The sequence below is a fragment of the Trachemys scripta genome, chromosome 2 (assembly GCF_013100865.1).
Source record: "Trachemys scripta elegans isolate TJP31775 chromosome 2, CAS_Tse_1.0, whole genome shotgun sequence".
NCBI lineage: Eukaryota > Metazoa > Chordata > Testudines > Emydidae > Trachemys > Trachemys scripta.
The window spans coordinates 33942997-33958410 of record NC_048299.1 but is presented as its reverse complement, the minus strand read 5'-3'; the positions used below and the strand labels follow the sequence as shown (position 1 = coordinate 33958410).

The 15414-nt window shown below is 42.5% G+C and overlaps 1 protein-coding gene across 20 annotated transcripts in view; it reads left to right on the top strand.

Moving 5' to 3' along the window:
• Positions 1 to 15414, top strand: part of KIAA1217 (KIAA1217 ortholog) — a 518496-nt gene that overhangs the window by 466574 nt on the left and 36508 nt on the right. For all 20 annotated transcript variants that reach the window (XR_004644414.1, XR_004644413.1, XM_034760248.1 and 17 more), the window contains one exon: positions 7155 to 7324. Coding sequence is in view for 18 of the 20 variants with exons in the window: in XM_034760248.1 (XP_034616139.1) it covers positions 7155 to 7324 (170 nt within the window). In the remaining 2 variants the exon portion in view is untranslated. The remainder of the gene's footprint in view (positions 1 to 7154; positions 7325 to 15414) is intronic.

Sequence of the window (15414 nt, the reverse complement as noted above, 5' to 3'; positions counted from 1 at the left end):
GTAGGGACAGTTTTGTGGCCTGCAGCATGCAGGGGGTCAGACCAGATGATCATAATGGTCCCTTCTGACCTTAAAGTCTATGAGTCTATGAGTCTATGAGTATTTAAAGCAAACAAACCAGCCCTACGACAAAGTATAATTCTAAATTAAATTCTATAGATTTTTAGTCACTCGCTACAGACCCGTTACATTTCAAAAGAACATTATAGATTTCATCTCTATTAAATTCTATAGGATTTTTCTGTAAGGGTAGTTTGGCAATAAAATGCTATAGATATAACGATGCTAAGAAACGTAGCAGTCAGCAAGATAAGCCACATTGATCTGTTACTAACTATTGGCATCCTCCTAAAATGTGTTGGGTAGTCATCAGTCCCTAAGTCAGGATTAGGTCATATTTAGAGTCACTGTTCTGGGCAATTTTGAGGGATGGGATAAGGATACTACAAAAGAACATGCCAGGTAACATAAGCACCCATGCAACTACAGTTCTTTAAATTATTTGCAGAAGTGTCAGTTGCTATGGCAGTCTTCAGCGGCATTTATTAAATTGTCTCTTTCTGGGCCTGTGTGTATGTCTGTTACAGTGGATTGAATGCTAGCAACACTGTTCCAGCTAAGAGGACTCTGCTCTGGCATGAAATACAGGTTGCCAGCCTTACAGTTTATTAGCAAATCTATTATACCACTCACCAGCCATTCCAGTGGTGATGTTAATTCAGCTCCAAGAATTCCGTTTCTAGAATTGCAATATGACCTCAGATTGAACATGGGCAATAGAAAAACAGACCAGAACTAGAAAATATTGAACATGTGCAGCAGAGAACAATTTAAGAGCCTGATGCTAGAACTGCATCTCTCCAGTTGAACCCTTGAGCCTACATGGAACCCCACTGAAGTCAGGATCTCGCCCTAAATAGGTTGGACAATGTTCTTTGGTATAAAAACAGTATAGTTTGTAAAGAAAAAATGGCTGTTCAATACTTTCAGGCAACTTAGAGAAAAATAATTTGTCTTTCTAGGAAGCTACAATAGGATCATATTCAATAACATTCCGATCCTCTTCCCCAATTCATTGTCATTATATGATAAAAACAGATAATATTTTGCAGTCACATAGATCCTGTCAAATACAAAGCACCGTAACAACAATCACTAATTAACCTTCACAGTACCTGTACTAGGTAGCTATGGCAAGTATTATTTATTCTCTTTTTCCTGGTGGTGAAACTGATATAGGGAGGTTTTCCCAAGACCACATAAACCAGTCTTATGACCGAATCTCTCCTGCCAGCCAATGCTGTGCCATTCCCACTAAACTGATGTATCATATATTTTGAACAATTTGAAAGGTTTCTGTTTCTGATATAGCACATGCATATTAACAAAGCATTTATAATAACTGGAAACTTGAAATCTACCCATCTTTGTATTGCATTGTTGTAATGGCACTGTGTACCTTTTAGGTCTTCTGGCTGTCCTGTGCCTTTACTAACTCACATGAACCTTTTTTACAACACTGTTCAGGGATGGCGATCATGACCCCGCCATGCCCGAGACCTTGTATTCATGCAGCTACCTTCTGTTACCAAGTTCCCCCTAGGTCAGAGTTCAGATTTATGCGGGTCACCCACAAGTGAGGGTTGCTTCCTAAGCCCAAGTTCCAATTCCAGTTATCTTAAATAAAATCAGATTTTACTGGCATAGGGTAGTAATAAAGAGGGGGGTATCCCTTAAATAAAAGGGTATGTAAAATACACTCTACAAAAAAGCTCTGCTTAGTTACTGAGTTATAAATTATGGTTATATATGAAAACTTTACATAGTACAATAATCTTTGGTCTGACCAAGCAAGGACTGCCTCTGTTCAAGGCGTTACATGTTCCAAGGTATGTGGATAATTAGAGCTCCTATTTCCTTTATAGCTCAGCTCAGCTTGTCAACTTGTGCTAAATAATGCCTTTACTTTTCTCCAAACATTTGAATTTTAACATACCTTCACCCTCCAAAACCAGTTTTGCTGACTCTCGTTTGGTTTTGACCGATCCCTGACATGGATTGGGTATGGCCATTAGGCAATAGCCTTTTAAAATATACATTTCCACTTAACTACAGCAAACATAGCCATCGTCTTTAGTAATTTCAAATACCACTTTAAGACAGAGCTATAGAAAAACATTGATTGAGCAATCCCTTCTAGAGCACTGGTAAGCAGAAATGTGAATTGCTTCCCATACTTAACAAAGAAACAGCTGTGGAAGATAAAAAGTGACTCCGAAATATAGTTCAACATTATATTGTACATCACATTTCCTGATGACCGGAGACTTTGATCAGACAGAAATAATATGGGAAAGTCTGTGCTTTAATATTGTTATTTCGAATATGGTATTTCATGAAAACCAAAAAGTTCTATTTAGTTTGCCAACATTTTGGGTTTTTTAGCTTGAAATATTAAATAAATAAAATGAGACAGTTACAGTCATAAAGTCTGTTTATCATGTTTTTTTTCCTTTAGTCTCATTCTGTTTTTTTCACAGAACTCTGTTATACACATCATAGAAATGATAATAAATTGCACAAAAGAGTTAAAAAAACAGTGATCTTCCACAAGTTTAGTTGTGCAACTCCCACTGATGTGAATAGGAATCCCATAACTATGTCCCTATAAACCACTTCAGCCCCCAAAAGCCAAGAGAAATTAGAATATTAGAAATAGAAAGCATATTAGAAATATTCTGTCCATTGATTTATATCTCTCCCAGACATATGTACACCAACAAACACCCACCCACCCTCACTCTTTCCCTTCTATTTTTCTTTTCAAGTGGCCAGGATAGAGAAGGCACAGATTGCCAAAGAACCACAGGCCCAATCCCACTTGCCTATTTCCCTGGAAGGGTGGGAGGAAGGGGCCATGAGAATTTCCTAAAAAGAGGTGGAATGTATTTCTTTCTGTACTTTAAGAAGCTGTTATTTATTGGGGGGGGGGATCATAATGCATACAATGTTTTTGTTTGAACTTGTCTTAATCCATCACTGTTGGTGGGTTGTGCATTGCAGTGGAGATCCTGCCCTTTGTGAATTCCTTATATAATGAGCTATGTCTTCAAAATGTTCTCTCATGGATACACCTGTTGAAAGTGGACCATGCCAGCCTTCGAGCTCTGTTGACTCTTGCAAATGGAACATGATCCTTTAATGCATCCGAAGAAGTGAGGTTTTTACCCACGAAAGCTTATGCCCAAATAAATCTGTTAGTCTTAAGGTGCCACCAGACTCCTTGTTGTTTTTGTAGAAGTGCAAAGTATATTTTGTATTAAATGTCTTTTCCCCCTTGTCTAACTGGCCTTCTAATCACCAGTCTATAGCCTAGGCCTGCTTCCAAGAGAGAGAACTACACTTCCCATATCAACTATCTTCTCACTCAGCTGCCTTTTTATTCCTTTTTGATGAAATACCAATCTGTGGAAACAAACTACTGATCACCAGAGCACTCCCACGCTTGCTGAGAGCCTGCCCTATACTAATATTTCATATTCCAAGTGCTCCCCTGTAGTGCTTGAGAAAGCAACGGGTACCATGGCTAACAGGCGGCTAGTGCAGGCTCATGGCAGTGGTTGGAGTGGCACGCCAGAAAGATTAGGTTGGGCAGCGAGTGGGCACTTGTCTTTCAGGGAAACGGATCACAATCCAGCTCTAGTTACAAGGAGGACAGGCAAGCGTGGGAGGTATATGTACTGGTTGGGGGTGATTTTGGGAGCGCTTATGGGTACAAGGCATATGCCTGCCTGTCTGATCACTGGTTTGGTGATTGAACTGTGGGAGCTATTGCCTGGGGCAGGGATTAAAAGGGTAGGCTTTTTAAAAAAAATAAAAAGCCGAGAATTGTGGCTAAGAATCTGAACTGTTAGAGAACAGCTTTCAGAACCTTTGGGGGATCCTGTCTGTAGTGTCTGTGAATTTAATATTCTTCTTAAAAAGATGCAAAAAAAATGGTGCATGTGGGATGGAGAAAGTGAGATGTCCCTACAAAGAAAGCTGCATCATACATATTGGCAGATACATAGATAAGTATTGGTGTATAGTCAACTGCAGTGTGAAATGTGCACAGGATAGCAATAAACACAAAGGCTGCTTATTTCTCAAGCATTGCATTTTGTAAAGGAGCTCTCTAGAAGGGAAGAGAGTATTGAATGATGCTGAAGTGTAGCAAAAATGTGTGATAGCTTGCTCAGCAATGAATGAAGATGGTGTTATTTAAGATATAACTGGAGGGTGTTGAAGTAAGGTATAGCATTACAGCTTCAAGCCGGGGGTTAGATCATGTATCAGGAAGTCGATGATATGGTACTGCAGTATACTGCAGTCCATTATGCATATGCTTTTATGGACAGGACTTGCTGCTTTGATTCCTGATTTTACATATTTAAATAAACCAATAAACATGATGTTTACAATCCTTCCCCCCCCCCCCACCTCTTTTTAAATGAAAACAAAGACACATCAGAAAATTGACCTTTTTTTGAAAAAATCACCTTTTTTTCAAACATCTTCCGTGTGGGAAGGATTTGAGGAAATAACATAAGGCACATACACACCTGTTGCCAAAGGAACAACATGTTTGCAGCAGGCTGTGCTGTATCTTTGTATACTTTGCTAGTTGGCTAGACCAACTAATGATTAGTGGACTGGGTGTAAATATAAGTCCACTGGGTTCATTTTCATGCAGTGGGTGTGGTGTGCAGAGTGTTCTCTCTACACTCAGGATTTACCCTTAACAAGCAAAGAAAAGCTTGCAATTCTAGCTTTAGTTTGGTTTCATTAAACTTGTCATAGAGTGGGGCATGGGTGAAGCAAATAGTAACCTAAGCTACTATGCACTGGAAGGATTCCCACCATCATTGACAAGTTCCTTTCAGTTTATGCAGGCTGTAGGTTTTTCCTGAGAGTGGAGGAGGGGGTTGGAGTGAGGAGGAATGGGAGTGTCAGTTGTATAACAGACAGGAAATGTACAGACGTAGTGTCCTCTTACTCTGTGCACAAGGGACTGACTTGCCATTGTGACCAGCGGGGTGTGCAAGGCAACATAATACTGTGGAGTTATTCAAAAAATGAGGCAGGTCCTGCTTACAGTCTCTCACTCTGCCTGTTTCAGGGGGAAAAAACACACTAAGAAGACAATTTAAAAGTGAGAAATGTCAAAATGCAGATGTAATGTGAATACTGGCTGCTGATTTCGGATTTAATTGTATTACATAAAGAAAACTACTATGCATTTAAAAAGAACTGGCCTAATTAATCAAGGAATAATATTTTGTTAAGAACGTAGTTTCACAGCTTTCTGTGATTGTTTTAAAAATCATGTGTAGAGTCCTGCACAACCAGTGCTGGTTTTAAATGCAATTCTGTGTACAGATAGCAATCGAAGATGAGGGGATGGGCAGATTAGTGGGGGCAGCATACAGTTGGATAGTGTCTGTTGTGCCACCATTTTATTTCTGGTTTGGGAATATGGTGCTTACTCTTTTTATACTTTTTAAGAATAGGGTGACCAGAGAGCAGATGTGAAAAATCAGGACAAGGAGTGGGGGCATAATAGGTGTCTATATAAGACAAAGCCCCAAATATCGGGACTGTCCCTATAAAATTGGGACATCTGGTCACCCTATTTAAGAATAAGCCTGTGGAGTTGCTAGCTGGGAACATGTAACTGGTCATTGAGTAGCTGACCAAGATGTTTTCCTGTTCTCATTTTCCACATACCTGTGTGCTTGGTTAAATCTCTTTCCTGTGCTAATCAGTCAACAAATAGGTAGTGCAGGATCTTTGTGTACTGATCAAGTCAGTCTCAGATGGCCCCTACATAGGGTGGGCGTTGCCACATCCCCGGAATACTGGATACGCCGATACTTCCAGGAATTGCATCGGTCCCCCACCCCCATCAGCATGATCTTGCATGCATGGTCACGCTGCATGAAGGATGCCATTTTGAAGAGCATGCTGCCTCATTTCCAGCAGCATGACCGCATGTGGTCATGCTGGAGGGCAGAGTAGCGAGCTCTTCAAAATGGCATTGTCCATTCATGATCCGACACAGAACCGTGTCCGGTTTTATTTCTGTACCAGACAGAGGACAAAATGATATTTTTTAAAAAGGCCAAATTCATCTGGCTTAAAACTGGATGAATGGCCTGCCTAAGCTAGGGTTACCATACGTCCGGATTTTCCCGGACATGTCCGGCTTTTTGGGCTCCAAATCCCCATCCGGGGGGAAATCCCAAAAAGCCGGACATGTCCGGGAAAATCGGGACTGGCGGGGCTGGGCTGGGGGCCAGCGGGGCTGGGCCGGGAGCTGGGCCGGGGGCCGGCGGTGCCTGGGGCCGACGGGGCCGAGCGCCAGCGGTGCCGAGCGGGCCGGGAGTGCTGGGCCCGGGGGGTGCCGAGCGGGCCGGGGGTGCTCGGCCGGGGGCCGGGCCGGGGACCGGCAGTGCTGGGCGGGCCGGGGGTGCTCGGCCGGGGGCCAGACTGGGCCGCGCCTCCTCCCCCCACACACCCTTACCTGCTTCAGGCTTCCCGCGAATCAAATGTTCGCGGGAAGCAGGGGAGGGGACGGAATTGGGGCGGGGACTTTGGGGAAGGGGCGGAGTTGGGGTGGGGGCGTGGGCGGGGCTGGGGCGTGGGCAGGGGGCCCCGTGGAGTGTCCTCCTTTTGGAGGCTCAAAATATGGTAACCCTAGCCTAAGCCTACACTACAATTTTAGCCATGTTGGGAGGGCCCAGTTAGAACATAGCTATCTCCAAACCTGTTTGGTAGGGAATGGTCCAGTGGGTGGTCAGTATGACTTGCAGTTACAGTTAATCTCCCATCTATACTATAAAATGGAACCATGTAGTAACCAGTCTGGGGTAACCAGATCCTCTGACATGGCTGAAGTTGCAACACAGTTAGGCCCTCAGATATCTCACTGCAACGTTGCGTATTGGTTGCAGAAATCACAGCTACTTGATAGATAATGAGCACTGAAGTCTGAAATTAGCTCTCTTCATCCATTTAAGATACAAGCTGAATCTGCTGGGCTCGCAGTGGGGAGGAAAATGCATCTGGATCTTCACTCTTCGTAAACTAAAGAGTTTTGCTGGCATTACTTGCAGGAGCGGCTCACATGTCTGGTGGAAAGAATTCATTAGCAACTACTGACTCAACTACCATCATCAATCACCCTGCACCCGTTGGCTCCCCAGCAATGCAAGTCAGCCTACATGATATGAGATGCAATGTGTCAGACCTTCGGCTGCAGCTGCGTCAGATGAAGCAGCTACAGGTATGGTCACGTCCCTTCATTTGCATGAGCACATGTCCCGGTTTTGAAAACCTTTTCCTGTGGATTAGAGTGTAAGACATTGTGCCTTTCAAAGCCTTTTCTTACTTCTGCTGCTTGTGTAAGTGTTGTTTTAAGTACTACAGCTATAGAGAAAAAGGAAAAACAAAATGCACAAAGACACAGGTACAAACAGTTATAACTCATGCACCTTTCACAAGAAAAGTATCTTGCTTGATAGTATTGGTCAGAGCCAGAAAAATAATTTCCTGTCTATTATTAGTAGTTATTAATTCAATATTTATAATACAGTAGTGTCAAAAGTCTCCAGGTAGATCAGGTCCCCATTGTGCCATACATAAACATGTATGAAGACAATCTCTGCCCTACTAAAGAGCTTATCTTCTAGTAGTTTTCACCCTCCTGAATGAACACTTCAGATGTGGGGAAGCCAAATAATAATTTTGGGTCTGTGAATGAGCTGTACAATTTTTAGATCAAAAGTAGGTGGCAACCTCCTCTAGGACAAAAAGAAAAAGAATCATGTAGTAGGAGCTAAGAAGACTGTTTCTGTTATAGTATGTCTGTATTTTACTAATGTTTTCATGACCTACACAGTGTCAGCACTTCAGAGACAATGAGAAACAATTTGAGAGATTCTCAAATGTTACTGATGGCTGCAGATTTCAGTTCAGAAGTCCTAGCAGGCTATATGACACACACACTCATTGTACAGTATGTAAATACATACTGCTCACCCCAAACACTGTGGAAATATTTGTACAGTTCTTCAGTCCTTTGCCTAACTTGAAGTTGAAGGACAAATGCGGCATATATATTAGATAAATATTTCATCACAGGAAATGTAAAATTTATTCTTGTAAATCAATCTGGATAGAGGAACAGCCAGCTAACATTCTACCATCAGGACACCCCACCTTGAAAGTGACCTCAAATCTTTTGCAATTCTGGTTTATTATGAAATAGAGTGATATGAGCACAGATTAGAATACACAGTATGCTCTGCCTTTTGCCCTCTTACCTAGACCGGAAGTGTAGTATTAGTGACTACTAGCTAAAGAGGGAACAGGCGTGTCAGATTAATAATAGTAAAGAAAGTGCGCCTGTGAATGAAAAGGCGGTCCTATATCCTTTGCTCAGCTTGCTGGAGAGGAGGAGATGGGGTCAGGCAGGTGATCTTGTGTATGCTGCTATATCCATGTGCTTACTTTTTCATTTAGGCTTGAATAAATCCCTGGAAAACAAATGAATTTTAATATATTTCTTAATAGTGTTGCCCACCTATATCCAGATATCAACCTATCTTGTATACCAACCTGGACATTGTGTTACACTTCACAGTCTCTCTCCCAGGAAGTAAATTTGCATTATTCTAGCATATATATACCTTCTGGGGCAGCCTCTGAGAAAGGTTTCTAGGACTCCGCAGCCATTTATGACCAGTTACCCCCTCCATTTATTTCAGTGCATTTCTCTTAGTGGTCACTCCGGTAGTGACTGGGCATATTAACAATCCTGGGAGATCCTGTGTTTGAGATGTCCTATATGCTATTCACATAGACTATTTTAAAATTACTATAATGGGAGATTCTCTGTCATAAGTTCACGGAATGCATCAGTTTTTTCCCTCATGTTCTTTAAACAGGGCTAACAGTTTTTCAGACAGATACTAGTTTAACCCAAAGAGGCACCCTCTGTTTACAGATCACACTTCTGTCTGAAAAGACATCAAAGGAAAAAAGCATTTTTCTCCCGTTTGTTTAGTTCATACATTTGACAGCACTTTGTGTTTTGTCAGTTTCGCTATTTCTGCTGTACAGTCAGTCAGCTTCTTCTGTTGTTTGTGAGTCTTTCACATAGCAACAGAAAAAGAAATAATTCTGAAGGATTAGAAAAAATAATATTTATTTGTATTACCAGAGCACCTAGGAGCCCCAGTCATGACCAGGATCCCATTGTGCGAGGCACTGTACAAACACAGAACAAAAGATAGTCCCTGCTCCCAAGAGCTTAACATCTGACAAGCACAAAAATTGGCATGTTGACTCGGATAGATGCAGTACTTGTAACTTTTTTTTTTTTTTTTTTGGCACACTATCAACTCAGAATCTAGTTTTCAAGGTACCATTAATTAACATAATGGAGAGTCTGACCTATTTACAAGCAAGCTTCTTGATCACAACCCCATGCAGCTGCCAGAGCTGCCAATCATGGAGGCAGCCCCCCCCCCAGCTGTGACAAGGCCTGCTGTAAAGGGAGAGTGCAGAGAAAGAAAAGGAGAAGAAAGGTGGCGACAGCTCTGCACTCAGGCTGTCTTCAAGAAAACAGCCAGGGGACTGCAAGTCTGAAAAGTGAAGGCCAAACAGACTTAATTGAAGGTGAGGATCCAGGACTGACCTGAGAGAGCAGACTAAGGAGGGTGAGTCAGGAGAAGCTGAGACCACCCAAGAGATGGTGACAACTTGTCTATGCTGGCAGAACTATCCAGTGCTAACAGTTACTGCTAGCAGCAAGTATAGCCACAGGCAAACTGAGGTCAGAGCTGTGCCAGCCCACTGATCAGGGATTAACTATCATTAATGAATGGTGATTTGTGTATCAAAGGTTGACTAAAGTCAGATATTTTTCCTACTACTGCAGTATCTTCTTCCACTAAGGGACTGATTTTTCAGAACTGCTCAGCAACTTCAGTTCCGATAAATGTCCAAGGGTCTGCAGCTGCTCAGTGCCCCTGAAAACCAGGCTGTATTCTGCAAGTAGTTACACTGAACTATTGTTAAAATAGTGGTAAGAGGAACAGAAGGATTTCTATCATCGATGCCAGGAAATGAACTATAACCAGAGCCTGGATCCTATTGTATCTGTTGCCTCAATGACTCGAACAACAAACAAGCATATAATTACATAGAGAGGTTCACTCTGCTCCCCTAGAATAGTGGCACTGACAGTAATCAGAACAGCTATAGAACAGGTCTAAAAAGTACTTTAGACTATGGCATATGAAAGTCCCAAGCTGTAGCCAGATCCTATTTGTGGATGTGCCTTTCATTTTTGGAGCTGATATGCTGAAATATACTTTGACATAGATGCAGCCTGGGGTGGATCCAGGGGGTGTTTCAGTAGAAGGCTGCAGTTATCCCGTGTGGGTTCTCCTCCTGCTAATTCCTAGTGCATTGGAAGCCTGGGGCACAAAGAAAGCCTGGGCTAGCAGCAGAAACTCCCCAGCAAGAGCCAAGAGTGGCAGCAGCAGTCAGGGGCTGAGGCCTGGCTGGTCCTCTTGGTCCAGATGCTGGCAGGAAGGACCAACCCCACTGGACAAAAGGTATCCGCAGCCTCTCGAACTGTGAGGGATGGAGGAAGATGAGCAGGGGAAGGGCCCATATGTGGGAACAGCCACAGCAATCCCCATGTCCTTGGGGATGTCAAACTGTACACCTGTAACTTGACCTGTGGCCTTTATTTATTTAATTTATTTATTTATTTTTACAAACTGGTGGTTTGTTCCAACCCCCATTTTCTATCACAGACCTTCTGCCACCAGACCTGTTCTCTTCACTCTCCGTGCTCCTCTCCATCCTTCCCTCCCGCGTCCCCTTCTCCTCAGGGTCTGTTGTCTTCTTCCTTCTCTCCTGATCCTTTGAGTCTAACTCATCCCCTCCAGCCATTCCCCTCATCCCACCTCTGCCCTCCACGCTATTTAAAAAGAAACAAAACCAGTGTGATATAATCCAAAGCGCTATATTAAAAGAACATGAAGTTTGTGAGATCAAGAGTTAGGAAGTGCCAGAATTCAGGTCCCCATGCAACCTTAATGTTCTTGTAACATGTTTTTTTAAAATGTAATTTCCAAAGTTTTTTTTTTTTTAAAAAGCAAACTTGAAATACAGGAATTCTTTCATGTGGCCCCATATTGATCCCCAGCTTGGGGCCTCGGGGAGATTCAGAACCACAGCATAGACCTCTACCGCTGGGGCTAATGGAGTACCTGTTAGAGCCAGCCACTAGAGCGGGATGAGACATATACTTAGCCAGTGGGTTTCAAAGGTGTTTTCTGACAGCAGAGGAATGTAGAGACTTGGAACTCATGTGTTCAGTTCCAGGTTTTGGAGGGGAGTGTGCTGTAGTGGCTATAAACTATTCTGCCCCTGTGCCCATAGCCTGTCTCTGTCTCACTCTGCTCCTATCCATAGAGCCCTGCGTGGATTACAAAATTTATATCTGCGCATATAAATCTTGTATCCACAGAGGGATCTGCATAGCCAACCCCCCATTCCTTGGCTCATGTCCTTTTCTTCTTTGCACCTATCAACTCCTTCACCTTCTGTGGCTCCAGTCCCATTCCCCTTCTGCATGTATGTATTCACTCCCTCTCTACCCACCCCCCCCCATGCCTATCACTCCCCCTACACTCCAGCTTCTGCTTCTCATTCCTTCTGCTCTTATTGACTCCATCACCACTTAGTTCCTTCCTCCCTCCCCCTTTGCTCCAACACCCTGTCCTCTGGCTCCTGCAACCTTCCCTCCCTCTCTCCCCGTCTCCCCCCATTTACTCCTTTCTTACTCCTCTGCATTCAGATCACATGTTTCTTCCTTCTCCTCTTCGCTGCCTGGGCACCAGCCATGGGAACATTGAGAGCGCAGAGGAGTGGCTCTCAGTTTCTGTGCGCAGTGCCACTGCTGTCCCTAGTAGTCAGGATGAGCAATTGCAGAGAAAGTCTTGGTGCAAGTTTACATTACAAAATTAATTTGATGTAAGTTACGTTGACGTACAGCCACTGCAGTAATTGAATCAGTTTTATAGGTCCACGCTACACTCCTTGTGTCAGCGGTGCACAGCCTCACTAGAAGCGCTGTCAGTGTGGGGCATCATGGGACAGTTTCTGAAAGGCAGCCACAGTCAATGGAAGAAATGCAGTGTCTACAACGACACTGCATCGACCTAACTACATCAACTTAAGCACTATGCCTCTTGTGGTGGTGGTGTTTAGTCGATTGTAGTGGGCGAGTTACATCCGTGGGAGTTACGTTTCAGTGTAGATGCTTACAGAGTTAAGTAGACGTAAGCTGCCTTATGTCGACCTAACTGTGTAATGTAGACCATGCTTTGATCAGCCCCTGCAGCTCTGGGATGGAGCATGCTCAGAGCAGACTCTAACAAGTTTCTACTGTGTGTGACGTGAGATTTTTCAGTGGTTTATTACTTGGTCAAATTTTAGATAGGTTTTCACAAAGATAGTTAAAGACACATCAGTGGCACCAACATGACTCCTCCAGCCAAATTTAAAGACCCTGGCCTGAAGCATAAAGGTGCTAGAGCTTCTCAACAAAACAGCTGTAAGAATTTTTGTTTAAGGAGGCCAAAATAATTTATTTTCTCTAATCTTGTTCTCAGAAATGGCTGCACTATTTTAGCTGGAACTTTCCATTAAATAAATTAATTAATCGGTTCAGCCTGAGGCAGACATCCAGCATGGGAAACTGCAGCCACAGTGGTAAAAGACTGTCAAAATTATAAGCAACTGAAAACAGGATCTCATAATGGGAAGTGCTGGGCAGCCTTAACAAGCGGTGTCACTACCTGTGTCACCTGTAATAATAATAAAAAATATGAAACCTAACATGACATGTGCCTTCCATTGCCCTCATCGTCTTGCTTTTATCATTGAGGCAATGTGATCTAGTGCGCTTTGACTCCAGAGAAATGGATTCTGTTCCTGACTTTGCCACTGGCCTTGGGCATGTCAGGTCACCTCTGTTCCTCAGTTTCCCTATCTGTAAGATGATGGTTATCTCTTTTGTTAAGTTCTTTGAGACCTATGGTAAAAAGTGCTATATAAGAGGTATTGTATATAGGCTATATATATATATATATATATATATATATTCATTTATGTTACCCTTCCTTGACCTCTGCTCCAACCTCAGGGTTCAAATATGTATGTATATGAGCTATAAATAAAGAGAAAAGTTCCCAAGTCCAGATGCCTTGCACCACAGCATATTTGTGTGTCTCAAACTACCATGCTGGCCTACATTAATGTAAATCAAAACACTGATCCCACACTGAGCGATTACATATACAAAATGCCTTTTAAATGATTTGGTATGGAATTTAGCAGCTGCAAACTTTTAGAATTCCATACAATTTAAAAAAAAGAGGAACATTTCCCAGCTTTTCTGACTAACCTTGCAGCTGTTGCCTTCGGCTCTGTTTTTCCTCCCACAGTTTTGAAATAGCGCCTACTGCCTATCACAGCCTGAACACACTGGACACCCAGAGCCTTATCACTGAAGAGCTAACTTTCCTCTCAGTGTGCATCCCAATAATGTTAATGGGGAGGTAGGAGTGCACAGTAGAGGACAGATTAGATAATTCAAATCTGGAAAGCCAGAAGCAATGTATTGACTTGTCTATTTAGTTCCTTCACTGACTGGAAAGATGAACAGTGACATAACAGGCCTTTTCTATTTCTGATTTCTATTTTCCTTGTTACAATCTTCCTAAATCAGCTTCTGTGGTGGTTTTGTTGCCTTGAAAATCCACTTGCATCTTTACTATCTTTGCAAGACTGGGTGACTATTCCCAGGCATTTTAGGCAGCAGCATTTTTTTTCAAGTTATACTGTTAATGCTCTTATGAAAACTGTTGTGTTTTTGTTCAGTGAGGTGGAAATCCAGATAGGGTTTGGGAATAAAATTTTGAAGTCAGTGGGAAGTGCTTAAGTCATTAGACTCCTAAGACACTTAGGCACTTTTGAAAATTTTACCCTGTATCTAGAACATTGCTAGGATCACAGAATCATTCTCATGCCTACACAGATCCTAATTGTGCTAACTGGACAGAGCCTCACTTACTACTTTTCATGTTGTGAGCTTAATAAAACTGAAAGACCCTAGCCATGGAAAGTCGGTAATATCAGGCCTTCCAGGGGGCTGTTACACTTGGAATTCTATTTGTAATAGTGTTGAGAAATGTTTACTGCTGAGACAGCAGATAATGCCCCAGTATTGAACCTAAAAATAGATACTTCATCTCCTCTCCCCAGCACTCCATGCCCAATGAAGAGCGGTTGGAATTTCTTAAACATACTTGTGAAAGAGTATATAAAAAGTGTTTAGCCCACTGGGAATATAGGAGGAACTTGCTCAGTGCCTATATACGAGTCACCCAGGGTCTTTGTAATTTGCAACAACAAAAATAGAAGATTTTTACTTGTAGTGTGGAAAATTACATCTTACAGAGCAGCTCTACTCTAAAAGACGCGCTCTCTTTAAAGGAAAAAGTGAGAGGTTTGCAAGTAAAAAGATGGTTTTTTTAACTGTCAGCCCGGCAAGCTCATCCTGGGCTGTACAGCCAAGGTGGGTTCTTTCCTTTTCCACTAATGAAGATTCTCCAGGCCAAAGAAGGGATTTAATGATATCTGTGCACTCTGATTGTCTTCCGATTATGATCTCAATGACACCTGTGGATTCCCAGTGCCTTCAAACCATTTTGTACAAGTGTAACTGATTGGACCTGTAGGTAAAATTCAGTGCACAATTAATGCACAAGTAGAAGTACAATCCAGTTCATGCTCTCCTAACTGTTTTGGCTCTGCAAGGTTAACAGGAAAAAAAGATATTACAACTTACTCAGCCACAGACCTTCTCTCTTCAGTGTATGTGCAGATAGCAGATCTCTGGAGAAAGGAGGTCTCCTTTTTAAATAGTCACTTTTTAGAGAAAACCCACATTTTAAAAGTCTCTTTCTTGTTGATGTATATTGCAAATTAGTTATATGTCTTTCATTCCATCACAGTGAGTGGTGTATGTGCTGCTTGCAACACTGAGAAGTGACCCTCAAAGAATGACATTATGTTTCAGCTTTCACACTACCTTTCATGATATTTTCAAATGATGGTCCAGCAAGTTTAGTGACAGACTAGTAAGAGGCATATACAGAAGGGAATCATGCCCTTTAGCATGACAGCTCCCAGAGGAGCGGCTGCACTCTTATTACACGCACAAGGCAGGACGCTCATCACTGATATTTTATACAACACCTTCTAATGTCACATTGAATGGTGTAGAAA